This window comes from Eucyclogobius newberryi, unplaced genomic scaffold (assembly GCF_026437365.1).
Source record: "Eucyclogobius newberryi isolate DKJ021-1_F unplaced genomic scaffold, fEucNew1.0.hap1 SCAF_6, whole genome shotgun sequence".
Lineage (NCBI taxonomy): Eukaryota > Metazoa > Chordata > Actinopteri > Gobiiformes > Gobiidae > Eucyclogobius > Eucyclogobius newberryi.
In genome coordinates, this window is record NW_027316278.1 from 18,117,885 (window position 1) to 18,141,062 (window position 23,178).

At 40.1% G+C, this 23,178-nt stretch overlaps 5 protein-coding genes across 5 annotated transcripts; 1 reads left to right on the forward strand and 4 right to left on the reverse strand.

Moving 5' to 3' along the window:
• Nucleotides 1–758: 758 nt before the first annotated feature.
• cmklr1 (chemokine-like receptor 1) lies at nt 759–3,786 on the reverse strand. The gene has a single exon (XM_072432535.1). It carries the CDS (start codon nt 3,781–3,783, stop codon nt 2,749–2,751), a length of 1,035 nt encoding a protein of 344 aa, XP_072288636.1. The 5' UTR covers nt 3,784–3,786; the 3' UTR covers nt 759–2,748.
• A 3,753-nt stretch (nt 3,787–7,539) lies between these two features.
• Nucleotides 7,540–9,671, forward strand: ficd (FIC domain protein adenylyltransferase). Its single transcript, XM_072434143.1, has 2 exons — nt 7,540–8,035; nt 8,146–9,671. The coding sequence occupies exons 1-2, from the start codon at nt 7,765–7,767 to the stop codon at nt 9,222–9,224; spliced, it is 1,350 nt and encodes a 449-aa protein (XP_072290244.1). The 5' UTR covers nt 7,540–7,764; the 3' UTR covers nt 9,225–9,671.
• Nucleotides 9,672–10,408: 737 nt separating this feature from the next.
• sart3 (spliceosome associated factor 3, U4/U6 recycling protein) lies at nt 10,409–15,501 on the reverse strand. The gene is made up of 19 exons (XM_072434142.1): nt 15,267–15,501; nt 14,652–14,778; nt 14,464–14,568; nt 14,193–14,377; nt 13,993–14,098; nt 13,718–13,839; nt 13,472–13,627; nt 13,265–13,403; nt 13,041–13,148; nt 12,898–12,975; nt 12,749–12,807; nt 12,573–12,682; nt 12,385–12,497; nt 12,228–12,304; nt 11,967–12,126; nt 11,450–11,889; nt 11,215–11,367; nt 10,946–11,133; nt 10,409–10,881 (listed from the first exon to the last, which is right to left on the reverse strand). Exons 1-19 carry the CDS (start codon nt 15,462–15,464, stop codon nt 10,704–10,706), a joined length of 2,802 nt encoding a protein of 933 aa, XP_072290243.1. The 5' UTR covers nt 15,465–15,501; the 3' UTR covers nt 10,409–10,703.
• Nucleotides 15,502–17,961: 2,460 nt separating this feature from the next.
• Nucleotides 17,962–19,372, reverse strand: LOC140347431 (uncharacterized). Its single transcript, XM_072433868.1, has one exon. The coding sequence runs from the start codon at nt 19,330–19,332 to the stop codon at nt 17,962–17,964; it is 1,371 nt and encodes a 456-aa protein (XP_072289969.1). The 5' UTR covers nt 19,333–19,372.
• A 959-nt stretch (nt 19,373–20,331) lies between these two features.
• tmem119a (transmembrane protein 119a) lies at nt 20,332–22,816 on the reverse strand. The gene is made up of 2 exons (XM_072433111.1): nt 22,696–22,816; nt 20,332–21,800 (listed from the first exon to the last, which is right to left on the reverse strand). The coding sequence occupies exon 2, from the start codon at nt 21,787–21,789 to the stop codon at nt 20,881–20,883; it is 909 nt and encodes a 302-aa protein (XP_072289212.1). The 5' UTR covers nt 21,790–21,800; nt 22,696–22,816; the 3' UTR covers nt 20,332–20,880.
• Nucleotides 22,817–23,178: the final 362 nt, after the last annotated feature.

Sequence of the window (23,178 nt, forward strand, 5' to 3'; positions counted from 1 at the left end):
GATACAATGGCCAAAGACAAATAGATTTATTATTTATTAATTGAAATAATATACAATGTAGATTGGAAAGTTTATTACACTTAGTTACAGACTAAGCTACTCAAAATGCTGAAAAGTGGAAATGAGCCCGCCTTGTGTCGCTAGTGTCTTGCCTTAATTGTGTCATGTTCCTGATTCCTATTTATACTGATTTGATTATTTGTTTTTGTAGAGTTTCTTTTTAGTTTTTTATGATGAAAAGCACTTCTATGCACATGTGCAATGTGGCCATGTGCCTTACAACAACGTACGCTACAGCTGTGAATACAGACTCATCAGTTACACTAGTCTGCAAATTAAACCTAACCATTTAGGATCTTATAACAATAGAATGGCACTTTCACATTTAAAATAAAGGATTGACATATTTTCATACACTAAACCAAATGTATATGTAAAATAATTGCCACTTTTCCACAATGTTTAAATAAGTGACATGAGGCTGTCTTAACACCTGACAGTGCTTACATATGACATCATGTAGAATTAAATATATTTTCAACATTTTACCTGATAGCTAGGCTATGACAGCCATGACCAAAACATGAGCAATATGGGCTGCAGTACCTGTGATTATATATTTATAACTCTCACATAAGACGTACTATTCTTCTCAAAGCACTGACTCAAGAGCCTCAATTCTGTGCTCAATTCTTATTATTTTCAAACTGGACTGAAGCAGGACTTGCAAGATGAAAGACTCAATGATTAAAGTCAAATGGCTATTTCATTTAGTTTGTTTAATTAATAAAATCAAAATGAAATAATTACACAAGATGTGCTGATCTTTACACCAGTGATAATCCTTGTTGATAAAGTAAGAAAATATAATCACATTTTAAAAGCAATTCAATAAAAATATGTATGTTTTACCCTAATTCAACAAATTGAATAAATATGTGAATAATACCTATGAAAAGCGGACTTCCATTTTCAATATAAAGCTACTTAATATAATTCTATTTTTATAGAATTGACAATTCTTTATATCGCAAAATGCAGACAAAGAGTTTATATTTTTTGGACACGCTTTAAGATTTTAGGCTGAAGACTACGACAATACACTGGCATGTTTTAACACCAAGTGCCACAACTGAATGTATTTTATATGGAATGAAACATGTACTGTGAAGGCCTAATAAAAGATGAAAACTATCTTCTTCTTCTTTTTTTTCTAGTTGCAAGGTTGTAAAAACAACAATGTGAGTCAATCCCTTTAGCCTTTGATAAAACCTTTTGTAGTTTTGGCCATCCCCTGCATGCAATAATGGTTTTCAAATTAACAGAAGACATAGATAGTTGTTCCTGTTCTGATTCCTCTTTAAACACACTCAACAACCAGAAAAGAAAATGTAACCCTGCTTTAGAGGTCCAATTTATTACACCAACATTATAACAAATATTATAACAAACAAAACTCTATCACATATATTACAAAGGAGAGATTTTAGATGATATTGCACAAAAAATTAAAACAACAATTTTATTCAACTTTACCATGTTCAGTTAGATTGATCTTAATGCCCCGTGGACGTTACACCTCATTAAATGATGCATGAAATTGCACATATTGCTACACAAATGCTCAATCAACATACCATCATTATATTTATTGCAATTGTGTTCAATACCTGTGGTGAAAGATACTCAGGTAAAAGTACCACGTGTAAAAATATACTGAAGTATAGGTTTAAACTTTCTTTTAGAGTAAAAAGTAATAGTATTTTGCACCGATATTGATAAATATTGAAAAATAATTTCAATGATCGACTTTTTTTTTGGTCAATTAATTGTTTAAAAATGTTTCTAGACTATTTTAATATTTTTGGTAGCTCAAAGCCTTTAAGACTTTAAGTCAAACCTTTAGTCAGGATTTCACCTTGAATGTGCTGAGAAATAACTCAAGCATTTTTTTACTTTTCTTCTTCTTCGTTTTAGTTTTCTAAAATGTAGTGAAAAGTACAGGTGCCTGATCTCTGATGTGGTGAAGTATCCACTGTATATTTTACCTAAGTATAAACATTTGACTTTAGCACTGTACTTTTACTTTTGTTCTTTCCACCACTGTTTAATAAGAACTAATTTACTGTCCAATGTCCCACTCTGCCAACATATGAATGGAGGCCCGGGTGTCCACTGTCCCACGCTACCTACATGTGAGTGGAGGCCCGGGTGTCCACTGTCCCACGCTACCTACCTATGAGTGGAGGCCCGGGTGTCCACTGTCCCACGCTACCTACATGTGAGTGGAGGCCCGGGTGTCCAATGTCCCACGCTACCTACATGTGAGTGGAGACCCGAGTGTCCAATGTCCTACTCTGCCAACATATGAGTGGAGACCCGGGTGTCCACTGTCCCACGCTACCTACATGTGAGTGGAGGCCCGGGTGTCCAATGTCCCACGCTACCTACATGTGCGTGGAGGCCCGGGTGTCCAATGTCCCACTCCACCTACATGTGCGTGGAGGCCCGGGTGTCCAATGTCCCACTCTACCTACATGTGAGTAGAGGCCCGGGTGTCCACTGTCCCTCTCTACCTACATGTGAGTAAAGGCCCGGGTGTCCACTGTCCCACTCTACCTACATGTGCGTGGAGGCCCGGGTGTCCACTGTCCTACTCTACCTACATGTGAGTAGAGGCCCGGGTGTCCACTGTCCCACTCTACCTACATGTGCGTGGAGGCCCGGGTGTCCACTGTCCCACTCTACCTACATGTGAGTGGAGGCCCGGGTGTCCATGGAGCTGGAGCGGGACAGGTAACGGCTGATGGTGCGTCCTTCTTCGCCCATTGCGTTCTCCATCTTCCTCAGCAGCGAGCTCTTGAACGACTGCCTGAAGTCGTTTCCCATGAACACATACAGCACTGGGTTGAGAAAACTGTTTGCTGCTGCTACTGACGTGCCCACTTGGAGCCCAGTTACCAACAAGTTGTGGTCCAGCTTCGAATGGTTCACCTCCAAGAGGACAAAGACATGATAGGGCAACCAGCAGGTGAAGAATGTAGCGACTAAGGCTGTCATGACTTTAAACGGTTTGGACGATTTGGTCATTTTGTTATTTCTCAGCTTGAAGATAATGATAGAATAGCATCCTATGATTATGACAAAAGGCACAACAAAACCAGCAAGGAAGCGCGTGACGGCCACAATCTGGTGAGCATGAGGGGGGTAAAAGTTGAGGCAAACGGTCCTACCCAAATGATCGATCACTTTGCGATATATAGCTGAAGGGACACTGAGAGCAAAAGCCAAAAGCCAAGCCACCCCAACTACAGCAGAGGCCATTTTCACTGAGCGATGATTCTGTGCCCAAACAGGGAACACAACAGACACACAGCGATCTGCACTGATGATGACTAGTAAGAAGATACTGCTAAACATATTAACAAACATTACTGACGATGTCACTTTGCACATAAATTGGCCAAAAATCCAGTTATCCATGACCATGTTGGCAATGCTCAAGGGCAGGCAAGTGCAGAAGATGAAGTCAGAGATGGCCAGGCTGAGGTACCATGTGGTGTTCACTGTCTTTTTCATTCTGAAGCCAGCGATCCAAATCACCAGGGCGTTCCCGAAGAAGCCCAGAAGAAAGATGAGCAGGTTTACAATGAGCAAAGACACACACATGGCTTCGCTCAAGCAGGTCGACTTGTGCTTGTGGACCGATTCCTCTTCGATAACGTCAGGATCATAATCATCCGTGTAGTTGTAGTAGTCATACACGTAGCCCTCCATGTCCATGCTCTGGTAGAAATATGCAGAGGTGAGTAAACTGGTAGAAATATTCAAAGTGCATTGTTAAATCATCAGTAGAAATGTATTTGGTGGAGAGGGAAAAAAAAGTAAATTTAAAAAAAAGAAATTGTTGTTGTATTTTTATAATCATTTTCTAGACTACATAGACTCTAAAACAAACAAACAAACAAAAAAACAAATCAAAATGTCTAAACAGAATCAACTATTTGTGATTTTCAACAGTGATACACATTATCAGTAAATGTTCTCAATGTAGAAGGCTTCACTTGCCATATTTTGCCTAGGTGTAGCCTATTTTAAAAATCTCAATGTGCAATAGAAATAAACTAAGCCAGTGTAATTCGTGTTTTTTTTTTGATAAATACACCTAGACAGCCAAATAAAAAATAAAAATTTTACGCAATTTTATGCAATGTTACATCTTTTTCACAGCGTGTGGCTTTCTAAACAAGCTCTTGGGTCACACATTTATTGGTGGAGCTTGCTAGAATGTAATAAGTAAAGTCATATTAAAATTACCTTCAGTGCTGGTTCTTCAGTGCAGTCCAGTTGAAGTGTGAGTATCAATTCCTCAAACAAATACTTCTGCCGTCTGACCAACTTTCTCAACATTTCACTTCTGCTTTTTTCGGACTCATCTGCGGTCATTTCTAAATCTCTAAATCTCTAAATTTCTGAATCTATTTTTACACATTTTAGTTTGACTGGTGATTCACAGGAACTGTATGAAGAAGCTTGTGAAAAAACAAAGAAACTATAACTTCATAGAAATGCACACACCCATGTGTTAAATATCAGATCAACAAAATAAAATTGTGTAACATTCTGCATTTAGACGCTCAGTGTGTGTGTGTGTGTGTGTGTGTGTAGTGTGTAGTGTGTAGTGTGTGTGTGTGTGTGTGTGTGTGTGTGTGTAGTGTGTAGTGTGTAGTGTGTAGTGTGTGTGTGTGTGTGTGTAGTGTGTAGTGTGTAGTGTGTGTGTGTGTGTGTGTGTGTGTGTGTAGTGTGTGTGTGTGTGTGTGTGTGTGTGTGTGTGTAGTGTGTGTGTGTGTGTGTGTGTGTGTGTGTGTGTGTGTGTGCGTGCGTGCGTGCGTGTGTAGTGTGTGTGTGTGTGTGTGTAGTGTGTGTGTGTGTGTGTGTGTGTGTGTGTGTGTGTGTGTGCGTGCGTGCGTGTGTAGTGTGTGTGTGTGTGTGTGTGTGTGTGTGTAGTGTGTAGTGTGTAGTGTGTGTGTGTGTGTGTGTGTGTGGTGTGTGTGTGTAGTGTGTAGTGTGTGTGTGTGTGTGTGTGTGTGTGTATGTGTGTGTGTGTGTGTGTGTGTAGTGTGTGTGTGTGTGTGTGTGTGTGTGTGTGTGTGTGTGTGTGTGTGTGTGTGTGTGTGTGTGTGTGTGTGTGCGTGCGTGCGTGTGTAGTGTGTGTGTTTGTGTGTGTGTGTGTGTGTTTAGTCAGTATGGGTTTGCAGCTCTAAATCTCTAAATCTAGTTGGAGTTAATGGTCTTGCTGTAGTTTGGAATAATCATTATATCATGTCTGAAAACGCACAAAGAGATTATGGGATGTATGCATTCCCATAAAGGATTTTGTGCTCTCTTCCCAGAAAGATTACAGCTATTGTTTCAGTGTGTGTTGCCTTTGATTATTTATAAATGAATGCCAGTAGCACCCTGACGTTGAAGGTTATTTGAAAAACATTTATATGGGTCACACAGGTATCATTATGACACCATTTTTCAAAGCAGGTGACAGAACAGCTGGAACAGAAGCAATAATGAATACAAGAAACTTGTCTCTGATTTTAAGAAACACAGAGATATCAAGTGTACACTTTCACATTATGTATTTTAAATTATTTTCCCAGCTGTGCTTGTATCTGCAGTTGTTCTTGCTCTGTAAGACTTAAAGTTGTAGAAGAAGAACTTACACCCCAGTTAACAATAACTTAAATGATGGCAATAGTCCAGATGTCACTTTCCCTGCATCACTGGACACATCTGCAGCAAATATTATGTTCCAGTCGGACTCGAAGACACTTGAAGTTTTTCTTATGGTCTGTTTTGTTTTTTCAATTACACACACACACACACACACACACACACACACAGACAACAGAGGTTATATTTATATGGAAAAGATCTCCCCAACAAACTTCACTCTTGGACATGCATCTATTATCTATTTTGTAACAAATGAGGCACAAGATGTGGTGATATAAAAAGATTAATATAGAAAAATATGAGATTAATATTAATATTAGGTATATATCAGGTGTAGTTCCTGTTGATATACTTTGTGTTTTGTTATCACAGTAGGTCAGTTTGACTCACTTCTGGTGATTGCACTTGCAGATCATTTAGGTTCATGTTGTGTCGTGGCTATGGGACAGCATAATCCCACGTGTTATGCCATCAAGTAAATTAAACAAACTGAATATTGTTAAAATGTTCCTTTACAGAAGGCAGTCATTTATGTCTATGCAATGTATTAACCAGTATTCCATTAGGTTTCTGAATTCAAAAAGAGGTACACAGGTTTGTTATTGTAGGAATCAGTTGATTTGAAGTAGCTTTCACTCCCACTCCTTGGGACATGATTGGTGAGATAGTGCGATAATAAGTGACGCGCCCGAGGGAGGTGGTCTACTCAGTGGAGACAGAATAGTCTCCTGTCCATTTCCCCATCTGAGGTCTGCAACAGCAGAGCCCCAAATTAGAAGACACAACCAGGGGGAACAGCATAAGGTTGTGAAGAAAACAATAATTTAAGTGAGAAAATGTTTGCCCTTATGTCATGTTTTCAGAACAAAATTGTATTGACTCAAAAGGTCAGGCAACATATTTATATCTCAGCATCTCTTGACAAATAGCTCTTGCTCTTTATCCAGTGCAAAGAAAATTCTTTGGTTTTATGTTTTTACTGTGCGCCAAAGGGTTCAGAAACAACTTCAATTTGAATTGGAGCTCATTTAAGACAGGCGTTTTAGGAAGAAATGGCTCCTCTTGATAAGGATGCTAGTTTATTCATTACTCTACCCCAGGGCAGATGTGGCTTTTTATAGTAATAGTGTGAGTCTAAAGAAAAGTGTGAGAGTGAGACTCAGTAAGGCCCATCTGGCTTTGGCATTCTGCCCTGACTTTTATGACCACACCTTTTTCAGCTGGTGGTCATTTGAGTCTGTGCCTCTGTTCTGAGTCTCTGTTTTGTGAATAGCTGCCTACAATTCTACATATTCTATATGGTAACCTGCATGTTACACTAGGCGGTTTTAAAACAATACCACCACCTTGTGTTTCAAAACAGGCTGAGCACCACAGACCGTAAATATCTAACCACGGGCGGGCAGCCCACACACAGAATATAGAAGAACGCATCTCATCTCTTGTTTAATCAATATCAAAAGGAAACGTTATGACCATTGTCATAACAGCATGTCTAAGATCCACGGTTTAGCTCATTGACTGTATATACAAGAGGTTTAGCTCATTGACTGTATATACAAGAGGTTTAGCTCATTGACTGTATATACAAGAGGTTTAGCTCATTGACTGTATATACAAGAGGTTTAGCTCATTGTTTGTACATTACGTGTACCTGTCAGACCAAAAACAGGGCTCAAGTCAAATATCCAATCAAAGACCGCTCCGTGTATCACTTTCCTTGTGGCCAATAGAAAAGCGTCTTAATATTAGCTTCGACCAATCACGTTTCGTTATGTTGTCACGTTCTTCTGACCAGGGAAAGTTTTTTAGCTTAACACGGCTACCGCGGAGGAGGAGAAACGAGACACTTTGATATCTTCGTGTTATTCCACCTCCTCTCAAACACTTTAAGAACAGCGAACAGAGACCATTAGCTCAACTAATATTCGTCGGTACAAAGCCAACGCTGCCATCTCGTCAGTCCTGTGGCGGCGCCAGCAGGTGAGATGAGAGCGTTTTAGCCGAGGATGGAGGCTTTAACCCGGTACCACCATGTCAGCTCTGACCGTGTGGCGTCACACCAGCGGCCGTGTCCTGGGGGGCTGGGGGCCGCTGTTGTGTGTTTTGATCGGTTCTCTCGTGGGCCTCCTGATGCCTATGGTGGGAGTGGACGACAAGTGCTGCGCTGCACTAAAAGGCATTGCTCACCTGCGCTGTCAGCTCTGGGGGAGACCACCGCCGCCTGCAGCTGTCCAGTCCACGAGCCTGACGGTCCCTTTCACCGCCGTGGACCTGCTGCCTCAGAGGAGCAAACCCGGCAAAGGTGACCTGCTTCTGTGATTTCGTTTTACTGCAGGATTAGTGTAGAGCAATAGAAATGTAGGGCACTGTTAAGATAGAATTTCATGCTGACGTGTGCATTTTATTTGGCAGAGATGGTGCTTGAGGCCAAAGCCGCTCTCCAACAGGCTCAGGAGATGAAAAGGGCTGGGAAAAGGGAAAAGGCTCATAAACTCCTTGCGCATGCTTTAAGTATGAATCCAGATTTTGTGGAAGCCCTGACAGAGCTTGGGACAATACTGGAAGAGGAGAAGGATGTCATCCAGGCAGACCATCTCTACACAAAAGCCCTGACAATTTCTCCATGTAATGAGAGAGCGCTGATCAGCCGTGACCGAACTCTTCCTTTGGTGGAGGAGATTGACCAGCGTCACTTCAGCATTATTGACAGTAAAGTTCGCAGGCTCATGTCCATCCCTAAGGGCAACTCGGCTCTGAGACGGGTAATGGAGGAAACCTACTACCATCATATCTACCACACTGTAGCCATAGAGGGAAGCACTCTCACTTTGTCTGAAATCCGTCACATAATCGAGACTCGATATGCCGTTCCGGGGAAGAGCCTCCAGGAGCAGAATGAGGCGATTGGTGTTGACGTAGCGATGAAGTACATCAACACTACACTGTTGTCCAGGACGTTACCCATCACCGTACATGACATTCTAGAGATTCACCGGCGCGTGCTGGGCTTTGTGGACCCTGTAGAGGGAGGTCGGCTGCGCACCAGTCAGGTGTTTGTTGGACATCACATCCCACCCCATCCACAGGACCTACAGAGACACATGGAGGAGCTGGTGCTGTGGCTCAACTCTGAGGAGGCTCTGCAGCTGCACCCAGTGGAGTTTGCTGCCCTCGCTCACTACAAACTTGTCTATGTGCACCCATTTGTGGATGGCAATGGACGCTCATCTCGACTACTTATGAATTTAGTTCTCATGAAAGCCAGGTACCCACCTATTACCATCCGCAAAGAGCAAAGAGCTGAGTATTATGCAGCTTTGGATACTGCAAATGAAGGGGATGTCCGGCCTTTTATCCGCTTCATAGCCAAATGCACAGAGATAACATTGGACACACTGTTGATTTCTACAACAGAACATGCCGTTGGGCTGCCAGGAACAAGCCAGCACCCGGTCTGTCTGGACTGCAAGCAAACCATACCTGTCCATTGAGTTTTTTACACATCACAATGGCATGCACGTTTGTTTTTAGAGTTGTTAAAAAAAAGTCTAATATATTTTTTGAATTTCTATTTTATCCTAGGGACTTTTTATAATTCCCGAACCCTTGGGATTATAAACAGGGTCAAGCCAATTTTGTAAATCAAGATTCATAGATTATCTGATTATCAATGGTTTGCTGATGTGGATGCTATTTCGCTCCAACTTTATTATACCTCATTTCATTTGAAAGCTTGATCTCTCCAAAGTGCAATTGTTTATTAGGGTCTACACTCCAAATACGTTGCTATTAATGATAACAAAACATAGTCATGGAAAAATACCTAGTTTTTTTAAAATGGACTGTCTGGAAAAGAAGGCTGTCAATGTAGTCTAAATAAACCCAATTTAAAAATTAAATAAGACCTACAAAAAATCTGCTGTGAATATATACAATTAATGATTTGATGGCCTTTCCAGTCCCATGTTATTGGTCTGTCCCTAAGTTAACGGCTGAATTTGATTTAGTTTGTTTTAATAAAGATTTATTCTCTCCTGTTCTGGTTATTATTTAAGTTTATGAAGTGATTTGAAGCAGTTTTGTCCGCTGCACTCTGAATGTTGCTTGATCATATCTTAGGGATCATACAGATGGCCAACTCATGTAGATACAATTTATTTTATTGTTTCATTTTAGGTTGTTAGTGGTGAAAGAAGGAAATACATAACATCATTGACATAATCTGTAGAGAATATTATCCATTACATATTTCTGAGGCCACTGTGGTGGTAGCAAATATACAATTACCATTTATAAGAATCCCAAAATGTTGTGAAGTTGGTTTTCATTTTTTTTAAACCTTTTTTCTTTTTAGGATGTGTGATGTATTCTTGTGAGAGCAGGTGTATGTAATCAGATGTAAATTAGAGAACTTGCTGCATGGAGTTGGAACGCCATTTTTTTCCTTGATGGTTGTGGAAAGGCGGGTCCTTTTAAATTGGTCAACGAAATTGTAATGTAAACAAAGTGTATTGAAACAGGTAATAAAGCATTTCATGGAAATTGCATAAAATATTCAGATAGTTATAGTAGTAAATAATTGTGCTAAAAATGATCTAGGGTCCTCTAAAAACATCACTATGGTAACACACTGTCACACAACAATTGCATATATAATTTCAAGAATCAATCACACGGTTGAAGGTTTAAAAATATACTGAACAGTTTCTGACAATTCTTTCACATCACAGAAAAGACCGCATTTTAGTTACAATATTATTTACACTGGAAATATACACTTAATGTTCACAGCAATTACTCAAAAAAACTTGACACTGCGCTGTAATCTAGAGGATGTTCTCGGCAATTAAGGCAATTTGCAGTAGATGATGATCTACTATTGTATTAAAGGGTATTAAACATTATCGCCAATTACAGAAGTAATACAGTTCTAATCTAACGACACAGGATGGCTTTCGAGATGAATAATCTCATTTATTGAGAAGCATTTTAGCAAAGTCTGCATTTGACAAAGGTTTTGTATCGCTGGCTGAGTTTGTTGCTGCAACAGACGGCGCTGATGTCCCATTCTCCACTTTGCTCTCAGATCCACTTTGACGATGCAGGGAACGAGGAATTAATGAAAGCTGAGTGCGTCCTTTCCCTCGTCTGAGAAACAGAAATTCCGTTACAGCATAGAAAAAACACATTATAATTTTACATCTGAACTTACGATCCATGGAACTGACGAGGCATCGCGTCTGTGGACAGTCGACTGGAACTGGGCTTGTCCGCAGCGCTTCTGCGAGGAGGGTTACTAATGGCAACTGAAATTTTGTTGCCTTCTACTTCCATGCCATCCAACTTTAGAACTGCCTGGGCAGCCTGGCTTTCATTCGCAAACTCAACATATGCAAGTCCCTGTGAGAATACAACTTTAATATATATAGATACAAAAGCAGATTTATTGAGATACTTTAAAATTACACAAGTCACACATACCTTGGGTTTTCCTGAGCGATATGTAACTAGACGCACTTCTTTGAGACTCCCGTGATGTTTGCAGATTTCCGCCAGTTGCTCTTTTGTACAAGAGAATGGCAGTCCGGAAATAAAAATTTTGTGTTTTTCTATCGACGTGTTATATTTGAAGACCTGTCAAAACATATCAGAGATTCTTAATGGTATCAATGATCAACTAAAAATAAAACATGCCACAGTGTGCATTATTGTTTACCTTAAAGTCTGGGTTTTTACTTTTGTCAACACAAGGGGATACGAACATAGGTCGGCCTTCCACTTCCTTCCTATCCAGTTTAAGAGCTTCAGGTACAGATATGCTAGATTCAAACTGTACATAGCCATATCCTTTAAAGCCCCCTTTATTGCTGAAGACTGGACGTATTTGTTTAATGGGGCCACAGGAGTCAAACAGTGTCCTGAGTTTTGTCTCTGGCTCCTCCAGTGTATATGCCAAGTTACTGATGAAGATACTGCAGTTGTCATTACGTAACTCGGGCTGGTTCTCCTCTTGAGCCACAGAGCCGTCCATTTTGGTGCCACGTTTAACAGGCTTAAAACCAGGTGGAGCAGTTTTCCCAAAGTGTCCTGTCTCAGTTTCCATTAACTCTTCACTCATCCGGCCACCATTGCCCTTGTGCCTTTTGGATCCTTGTTCTAGTTTGTTATAACAGAGGGGTGATTAAATGCAATGTTCAACAGACGCTTACTACAAACTACATGGTGGTGCATACCCAAGTCATCATTCCATCCACCAGCATAATTGTCTTGCTCAGCCTTCCTCTTCTCTCCCTTTTGGATTTTTTTCTGTGGCTTCTTTTCAAATTTTGTTTTCCGTCGCTGCTGTCCTCGCTCTTCTTCCTGTCGAGCAGAGTTGGCTTCTTTTACAGCCACCTAAAAGTCACGGAACAGTAAATTTAAGAACATTGGGCAAATGAAACATCTGTAAAATGTTGTTTTAAATAATAATAATAATTAAAAAGCAGTGCCCTAACCTTTGCACGTTGCTCGTTTATCCTATTGAGCTTGGTCTCAGTTTTTTGTACCGCTACATCCCAGTCCTCCAAAGAGCCTGTAAACAGAAAATGTACAACTATGGACTGGAACATATGATAGTGAGGTTTCTACCATAGGTCTTAAATGCACCCTTACCTTCAACCCGTTCAAATGTGAGCAGCACTTCACATACGTGCTCGGGGTAGTCTGACGTGCATTGGACAGCTCTGTGAAGGGCCTTGCGGCAATGGACAGTATCACCATAAGATCTGAGAACAGAAAGAGTTACAGCTTTTAAGAATCGAAGATGATTCGAAGATTGGCCAGGTTAAACCAATACAGACCTTTCAAGGTTGTAGTACTCCAGCCACATGTTGGCATATTTGGCATTCCCTTTTGTCATAATATTATCCCAAAGCTCTCTGGCCTTTTGCATATTTTTGCAATGCAGGGCCTGAGGAAGAAATGTTGATTATGTGGGGAGTTTTCACAGTTAAATTGTCATAATAAACACACTTACTTCTATCCGGGCCCAGATTTGCATTATAATACAGGAGGGATCCCCACTTTCACCAAACCCTTCAGTTATACAATTGAATAAATAAATAAAGTGCTCATTAATGGAGGAAATTGCAGATATTCTAGCAAAAAAAACGTAATTTTGCCTACTTTCTTCAACATCTTGTTTCATGTAGTCAAGCGACCTTGTAAAGCTTGACCGTAACTCTTCCAACTCTTTGCTAGATTCTGAAAACCCGAATAAGAGATAGTTAAAACACTAGTTTTTAAGATATTTACAAAGACAAAGCTACCTTTACTGAAATCGACACGTCTTCTCAAATAGTCAAGGTATGCCTGCCAAATCTCCACATAATCTGTAGCTTGTATAAATCCTGCATTCAGGGCCTTCTCAAAAACATCTGTAAAAAATAGAATTAATGTTATAATAATGGATAAGTAGTTTTCAAAACGGGTCAGTGTACGCGTAGAAAGAGCACAATATATATAGAACAATATCAATCTCAGTAAATATTACCCAAGACAGTTTGGTGATCAGCGCAATGCCTCTCCAGAGCCAAGATATAACCTTTCCATAAACCCATTGTCCAAGGGCAATTTCGAACGGCACGATCATGAGCAGAAAGAACCAAGTCTTTGATTTTCAATTGACGGTCCTAATAACAGAGAAACTCAATCACTCATTGATAGAAGAACAAGACAAAGGCAACAGTCTTGTACTCACCAAGTACGAGGTGTATTTTGCCCACATGTCTGGAACCAGGCAGTTCTCTGCCAAAGCACGTTCAAAAATCATTTGAATGCGTGCTGGGTCCCCCTCGTTCAGTTCATAGTCTATGTAAGCTTGATACTCTGCCAGTTTAGGCGGTTCAGCTACTGACTGCGACGGACAGGCATAGAACATGTGCTTAACTCGGTAATAAGCCAAACACAAAACTATGGTTCCAATACATTAAGACTTGATAGTTACCAGCGCCTCTTCAAGGGCTTTACATTTCTCCATCAGCTGCAGCGCCTTCTTGTATTGATGCGGAACAGTTTCAGGCACACCATCTGCCCATTCTTCATATTCAGCAAAGGTGGCTTCCATGACTAAATTTAACAGGAATAAGAACAGACAAACTATGAAATGTGCATCCAATTTGTTTTATATTAAATGACAATTTTCTACAGAATAAATTAAGAAAATGTGTTCAATTTGCCTTAGACACAAAACCTGTCTGTTAAATAGGAGTGAAGTCTCACCCATTAAAGGCACAGCCAGCTGACGACGAAATAGTGTGTGGATGCGCTGAAGCTGAGCATTTAGTAACTCCTGCTCGTGATGGCTGGGTATCTTTCCAGGAGGAGGCTGGTAGCACAGCAAGCAGAAAAAAAAAACACGGCCTGAGCATCATGAAACATTTAGTTACGTTTAAAAGATGCAAAGAGAATAAGACACAAACCTGTACAGTTGTCAGAATGACATTCTCAAACTCCCTGTACGCCTCCCACACCATATGTCCCTTGGTCACATGGAGCCCGACCGCTGTCAGGGCCCTTTCAAAAACTGACCTCACCTTGTCGATCCCTCCAGGTAAGGCCATACCACCAATAGAGTACTGAGCATATTCAAGCCAAATATCTGGGCCTAGGTTGGAACAAACCAAAACAAAAAAATTGACTAATAAGGCAAAGTTATGTAAAAGTATTTTTTTCTGATAAATATGCACATACATATGTAATCCTTAACAGCCCGCTCGAAAAGCTCATACACTTTCTCTCTATTAGATTCCTCTTCTGTTAGACGGATCTCATCCTTAAGCCAAACAAGCCAGATCTCTGCAGGCATGTTGAAAAATAAGATAAGTGAGTATGTATTGCATTTAAATGATTATGTCGCTAACATACTTTTACCAACCAACCTTCAGTGAGAGGGAAAAGTTCACTCATCTTCTGCCTTGCTTTTCTCAACCGGATGAGTTCTCCTTCTTGCTTCAAGAGTTTTATCAAATCTACGTGGCAGTTGTAGTCAAATGCATTGATTGACAGCTGGACACATGAAACACAAAGTGATCATTACTACGGTTTATGTTTTTTTTTAAGCAAGATCAGAAATGTATCAAACCTAAAAGACATTTATTATTAAAGCTAAACATGTGTAATAATCAAACAAGTTATTGTGAACAAAGTTAAGCTCTATGTTTTGAAACCTTGTGTTTGGGGACAGTAACCTTGCCTTTCAACACCATAAACACAGTTAAGACTAAATGGCGCCATGTCGGCTGCCAACTACAACATAATAAACGTGGTACATATCTTTAACGGGTCATTTCATGAATGCATTTCTTACTACGCATAACAGAAATTGTTGTTATTTTTGCCATGTTTCCTAAAGTTTTGAAAGAAAACTTGAATGTAAAAATTTAAACTAACTAGAAAAGGGTGCTTGGCACTGTTTAAGACTCATTCATTCCTGTTAGCATCTGAGCTAGCTAACCCAGGATAACACAACGATGCTTCTTATTGTAGCTATTAACCTGCTCCTCCAGGCGCTGGATTTCGGCCTCGTTTTCTTTCTCGTCTTCAGATGAATCGGCTTCCTCATCTGAATTTTCCTCTGCCATGGCTTCTTCTTCTCCTTCTTCAGAATCCATGTCTCTCTCATCAGTTCCCACATCTTCTCCCTCCATGTCCTGCGCTAAGTGCGTTTGTTCTGCGCTTCTTGACGCAGCCATGTTGAAACTGTCTGCCTAGTAACACGAGCAGCAGCGCCCCTAGTAGGCTAGCTTTTCTATTGTGACATTACTCTACGGAGCCCCGCAGGTGACATTAGCGAAACATTATATTTTCACGGCATTATTTATTTCATATTTTCTTTTCTTTTTTTCTCTTTTTTTTAAATATCACGTGGGAACGTTGTTGTTGTTGTTGTTGTTGTTGTTGTTGTTGTTGTTGTTGTTGTTGTTGTTGTTTTATGGCGGTTGGCATCCAATGTGTTGCATTACCGCCAGACGTTATTCTTCATACTTCATTTTTCTTTCCAGCCTTTATTCCAGGGCTGACTCTTCATCTTTCTCTCATTCTTTGATGTTCCGTACAGCTTTATTCTTTAGGCTTTGATATTTCCACTGATGTCGTTGCTTGGTAGCCGTGCATCTACGGGACTGGGGAGGACAGGAGACCGCCCCCACCTCTACCTGATAATTATCTTGAGGGAACATGATAATTATATAATTTTTAATTTTTTTGTGGATTTTTTTTTTTTTTTTTTATTGAAGTTGAAGTTGAAGGAAAAAAAATGTTTTTTTTTTGGGAAAAGTGTCAGGCCAGATTGAACTTAAGCTTCTGTCTATATTCTGATGGCTATAAACAAACACCAAAATCACTGTTTGACATCTCACAGGTTCATCTCATGTACTGAAGATACTGAATAATTTTGGTCACACTGGCCTATTCTGGAACTTGTGTTATTGAGTTTTTGATGATCAAATTTGTGGTACATTGTGGTAAAGTATTGGTATGTTTTATTGTATGCAAATGAAGGCATATTAAATCATTTGGAATTTATTTGAATATTTTGTCATTAATATCAGTTAGAGGTCTTATATAATCAAATCTGAAATGTAGTATGTGAAAAATTAGGCCCCATGGTGATGAGAATTTTGAAGACTAATTCAAGACTACCACTCCCATCTACTTGATATTTCATATATTGAATATTCATAATATTGTTTATTTATGTGCCAAGAATGAAGAGTGTGAGCCTATTACTTTCTGAGATAATTTGAGTGAAAGATGATAAAACTGTAATATAAATAAAGATGATAAAAACAATAATAAAAAGTATTTCCCAGGATGCTGGGACGGCCCTTTGGAAACGTTCTGTCCGTTACACTGCTCGAGGAGATACACAGATAAACTTCTCTTTCCACAAAGCATCTGCCCCTTTTCTCTCGTTGAGTTCATCAAAAAATGTTCTTCATGTAAACCAATATTAGTTTCCTGTTTAAAGTATAGATGTATCGGCCTTTTGGTTACAAAAGTGTAAGTCCTTGCAGGTGTTCACAATGCTTTAGTGTTCATACCACAAGGTAAGGTAGGAGAAAGTAAGCACATGTTTAGTATTTTATTCTTTTTGACATTAAGCTAATTCAAATCTTACAAATAAACGACATTACATTAAGACTTATGGTCCGCTCTTACACAGATTGTTATGTCTGTTTCTTGAGTCACTGTAAACTGCATGCAAAATCATAAGGGGAAAAAAAATAATCTAAAGAATGTTTACTTTCATTTGGCCATAGGTGGTGTAAAATTTCTTGAAAATCAAGAAATGTGGGCTCTCATAATGTGGAGCGCCAGCCTGTGGCGATGTAATGAAACTACAGGTATGGGAACTATCAACAAAGCTATTCTATCAGTTCTACTTAAATTACATTTGTTAAGATTCAAGTGGATGAAAATGGCAATATAGTGGAAGCAAAATTCAAGAAGAGAAAAAGTGTTTTATTTTTTCACTTTAAGCAAAAATAGTGCCCACATGTTTTTTAAAATGTAACAAGACTTAATAACTCTTTCCTAAGGTGGATGAAGCCTTCGCGATTAAGAATACAGGCATTGCTAAAGAACTCTGCTTGTCTTGAGTCAAACTTCATTGCTCTAGTAAGTTAGGTGTACAGCTTTTCTAGAACAGATGGGCATGTTTACATGACCATTGTTGTGTTTGGCCTATTACTTTCTTTTGCTTTCTTTCAGTGCTTGCAGAAGGTGCTATTAAAGCAGCACTGTCAGACTATGGACTAAACGCAACAGGACAAGAAGTAGTAATAAAATAATATGAATTATGACACAACAATACAATACATGATACTTACTGAAGCCTGTGTCCACTACTTATTATTTGGAAGAGAACATTTTGGAGATTTATTCCTGTATTTCTGTCACAATATATGTAATTATAATGTAATTAAGGCTTTATTTGTGAGGCTTATCAATCATTTAATTTAAAAGAACAATGGAAACTGTTCATTTGAATGAATCCACTCGTTATATGAACCAACAGTAAATCTGTAAAGCTAAGCATTAATCATGTAAATATACACAACATTATGAATATATTGTGTTTGTTTAGAGTGAGTTTCTCTGTTGAAATTTACTGCAAAATTAAATTCACACATTTCACAGCATTACAATTTCAAAACTTAGTTTTAATTATCAATGACAATAACCATCTCATCTGCCAGTTTCAAGTGGTGCCACTCTTTGATTATGTTGGAGTACTTTTTTCAGGACTACAAGCACTGCTAGCATTAGTATAGCCACAAGAATACACAACAAAGTGAGGAGAGCGATGATCACAGCTGAGTCCTTTAGGGTGGGTGGTTGTGGCTCAGCTGTGGGCCAAGCAGATACTTTGTTTGTAGACAGAAGAGCTCGGGTCTCTTCAGTAGAAGTTTGATTGTTCACTGAGGGCTTACATGTCATGTTGTCTCGACTCAACAGCTCCCGATCAGTGTGAATTGTAGTGGGTTCTGAATAGAACAGACTCACTGAAGGAGTTGTATTTAGCAACATGCAGTCCTCATAGCTCAGCGTCTCTAAAGATAAATGTCCAGGGTGTATTCTAGTCTTAGTCACAGATGGAAGAGAATCATTAACCAAACGTCTAGTAGCAACATTGTCTTTAAGATTCTGAGCGTTTTTTAAAACTGAATCAGACATTGTGGGGGCTATTAAAGTGTGTGTGTCATTTTGTGCACTTGTTTTTGTTATAAGAACATGAGGACATATAGCCATGACTGAGAGGTCTAAAAGCAGACGGTGAGCAAGATGAACAGGCTCAGTGCAAAACAGGTCTGTGGCCATTTTGATGTGTCCACTTAGCAACCATCGGTAAAGATACAAAATGTCACACTCACACACCCACAAGTTGTTTGTCAGATTCACAGATCTCAGACGTGGTAAGGAGTCAAATGCGCTGTCCGGGACCGAGCGAAGGCAGTTACTATTGATCTTCAAGACCTGCAGGTTGACCAGACTGGACAGGGACACCAGGTCAAGAGCAGAAATGCAGTTGGCGGACACATCCAGGTGCATCAAAGAAGCTGGCAGGTTTTGAGGTAAGATTGTTAGTTTATTTCCTTTTAAAGTTAAAACCTCCAGCTTATTGAGGCCCTGAAAAGCTCCTGGCTGGATGGCGCTGATTTGGTTGTACTCGAGAGCTAATTGGGTGAGGTTTCCTAAGTATCTGAGGGCCCCTGATGTGATGTATGTGATGCGGTTTTCTTGTAGTAATAGAGCCTCCAGGCTGGGAGGTAGTCCTCGAGGGAAACGAGACAATTGATTATAACTCAGGCTAAGCTCATGTAGGCTCTGGAACGGCCTGAGCAAGCCGTCTATGTTACAAAGCTGGTTACGGGCCACTGAAAGAGCTGAAGTGCTCAGAGGGACCGATTGAGGAAGGGATCGAAGACCAAGAGACTCACACAAAACTAAGAAGCCTGATTGAGGGCAGCAACATCCAGTGGGACAGAGGGACACTACAAGGCAAGCTAAAGGACTGACGCAGAGAACTAATAAAAGGCCACATCTACACCAAGGCATGGCTCACTGTAAATAAGAAAAATATACTTTAAGAAACACCAATACTCGAACAAATAACACAAATAAAAGAAACACCAACATGCTTCAACAAAACAATATTTAGGCCCTTACCATTTTTTGTTTTTGTCTCATCTCCACCTCCATAGTGACGGCAAGGCTTGTTACCACGTGGCTCTTGTTGAATATGAGAGTCCTCGTAAGAAAACCACCAATGTTGAGAATGCTTGGCAGGTTATCAAAGTTTAATGATAGTCTTGAGGTACATTCTTACCATGGCCTGTCCTGGGTTTTCTTCAGCTTTCAAAAGAACAAAATTCACAAAATTGCAAATTATTGACGATAAGATGATCAGCCTTACTCTTTGTTTTACGCTACCTGAAAACAACCGTCCACTCATCCGTTGTGTTGTCCTCCTGTCACTGACCAGGAAGAATGAAAGTGAAGGGGTAGTATTTTCTCGAATTATTCAGCACCTCCTTGACAGAGAGCAGGGAATCTGACCCCAGCACCACGCTCCTCAGGCTTCATGTTTCAGACGTCACAGGCTTTCACTGGCTTCATGCTATAATAGCATCCTTCACGACTTCTGATTTCTGAGTCATCTGACTTAGATTCATTATGTGGGGAGTAGTGGTTACTTTCTCATTTAAATTTGTTTGTTATTTCAATTTTATTGATAGAGTTACAGACATAAGAATGTTTTGTACAATATATTTGCTTATGAACTACATGTAAGCAAAACAAGGCTAGTTTAGGAGTGAAGCACACCTGAATTAGGATTTCACATGTATATTTTAAATTGGTAACCAATTGGTAAGAATAAGTAAACACTTCTAGTATGAAACGTTTGATTGCCTTTCAGACTCTGCAAATCTCAAATAATATCTTGAGTGAAAGTGTGGGGGGAAACAACAACGATTAAATAGGTGTGTGGTTAAATCAGCAGTCACACTGTTGAAATTAGAATCTTTTAAATTATTTTACAACAACAATAAACCATTTCTTTCAATAGATTAATACTTTATTAAACAAAAACAAATGTGTTTTGAGAATACAAAGTTGCCATTTACAGTGGAGGCATTTTTGAGGACACTTGCCTGAGGTTTTAATGTCGCTAAATTAAAAAGGATTAAGCATTCATAAAAAAAATATCAAACATTTTATTCAAAGCAACCAATATTGGATAAAATATGTAAGTACCATTTAAAAGTTTCTATAATTGTCTACAATGTATTAGTATAAATTATTAAAAGGGCTTATTCCAAGCAAAACTAATACTGGCAAAAAAGTAAAACAGCAGGTCAATAAAAAGGATTTCATTCTTCACACTTCAGTTGCAGTTGTTTAGTTTTGAGCACTCTCTACTACTGTGTCTATGATACACAGATTACTTGTAGTGCAGTGAAATGGGTTTCTCACGTGTCTATTGTTGTAACACTATTTATTGTTGCACTATTTTGTTACATACCGGTAGTTGTTATACCTATCACTACAGTGGCCCAAGTGATGGCGGTTGTGCTCTAGTGGTTGTGCTCTAGTGGTTGTGCTCTAGTGGTAGGTCTTCCTGAGGTGGCAGGTGCAGACAGGCTGGCTGGAGGCAGAGCTGGGGCTGGCTCTGTCGTAGGCCAGGTCCTGCCTGTACTTCCTTTCCTCTCTGGGCTGCCCCCTGGGCTGTTCCCTGGGGTACTCCCTGGGCTGCTCCCTGGGGTACTCCCTGGGCTGCTCCCTGGGGTACTCCCTGGGCTGCTCCCTGGGCTGCTCCCTGGGGTACTCCCTGGGCTGCTCCCTGGGCTGCTCTCTGGGCTGCTCTCTGGGCCGTGGCTCCTCCCAGCGTCTCTCCATCTCTTCTGTGTCTCGGACTTTCCTGACCTCTTGTCTTGGGGAAGATGGGACATCCCTGCCCCTCTCGCCCACCAAAGCCTTGGAGGGAACACGCAGGGTTTTGGGGGAGGCTAGGGCCTGAGAGTGAACTTTCTTGACATGATCAACAGCAAAAGGCCTTTCTTGAAAATCACTTGAATTCTTTCGCCCTGCCTTTTTATCCGCAGAGTACTTTTTGGGGGGATTGGGAAGGGGCTTGTAGGACTCTAGCTTCCGTTTGTGACTCATGGCGGAGGCGCAGCAGATAATAAAAACCATAACGATGAGCACAGAGGTGACTACAATGATGATGAGCAGGTTCTCCTGTAGGAAGTCGACCACTCGACTCAGGACAAAGTCTTTGAGGCGGACCATGGTGGTGGTGAGAGTGTTGGTGATGGTTTCGGTGAAGGAAGGCATCTTTGTGCTGGCAGTGACTTCAACAGGGGCTCGAGTGGAGAAGGAGGTAGGGAAAATTAGTTCCAGTGCATCATCTCCACTGCCATCCATGGAAATGTTGTAGAACATTGGGGTGGAATGGCTCACGTCGAGTGACAGCAGTGCCACAAAAAGTATGTGGAAAGCCATGTTGGTCATTTTCAGCTATGCTGCGTCAGAAATGTAAAAAAAGATTTACATTAGAAAGAAATTCCAATACAGCTCCCAAATGTACCTCTGATATCAAGTACAGTCCACAACTCCATCTGTTATATTGGTTTACAATGTTTCTCTATTTTGCATGGGACCTTTTTTAGCCACAGCATTTAGTGTAGCCATTACTTATTTGGGGTGGAGACAGTGAATCTGGTTCTGGGGGACATATAATTTGTGAACCCGTACCAGGCCACCCATCCGCCACACCAAAGCCCAAAGAGGGAGTATACACAGAAGCGTGGGAGAGGCTTCTATATTTACACTAGGCACAAGCAGCACAGCCCACAGCATCAGGTCTACAGACAAGCAGATGTGCCCTACCTGCTGTTCTGAGGACTTATAGTACACATTAATGGATAACGTTTCAGCGATCATTCAGTATCTAATCATCATTTGTTTTACTTAAAGCATTTCTTTAAAACTTAAGTTAATAAGTGCTTTAAAAAGTAGTGTGTGATTACACTTGTCGGCAGCAAGACATAGCAGGGTCAAACTTGTCTATTTGAGATTATCTACCTTTGCCTTTCTGTAGAGATGCAAAAAAAGCACCTTCTCCAGCTGTGTGCATTCATTTTATACATCTGCTCAAGAGAATATTCTTTTATATATAATTATTGACAGTGACAACAATACAGTGTTGAGCAGATTGGAAATGTACATATGCCAATGTAAGTCCATATACCCACATTAAAACATTCCTTTTAAATCTTCCAATTCTCTCATGTCCTGTTTTATAATAATAATCATAATAATCATAATAAAAAAGGCTTGATAAAGACTCCTTCAGTGTGCACATTAAGTACTAAAACCTCTAAACACAGATTGAACAGATGAAAATGTAATACTTACATAAGTCTTCAGCCTGAAGCAGAGCTGAAAATGATGATAAGACAAGTGCGCCTCTAAATGTGAGGACAGTTTGAGCCTGCACTGCCTGAGGAGTTTCACCTCTCACTGCAAAATCATGGCCACCCCTCAATTTGCTTCCTCTCCTCCCTCTTTACATTACATCTCATCCTCCTTTTTCTACAGCCATTCATTTGGGTTGTTTAACCCTTTCACAGCATAATCTACTTGACCTCCCAGATATACAGTCCTTATATGTTTATGTAAATTACGTGGCACCATGAAATTGGCTAAATCCATTCCACGTTAGAATCCACATTGAATTTTCTTTAAAGTTTGAAATGACAAAACCCTTCTTGAATGTTATGTTTAAGAGAAAATATATTTCTATACTTGGAAGGGCGAGTCCCAAGATTTCTTCCCCCCCACTTAGTCCTCTGTAATTACATGCCCTTGATTACAGCGTGTCTACAAAGCACAAGAGCA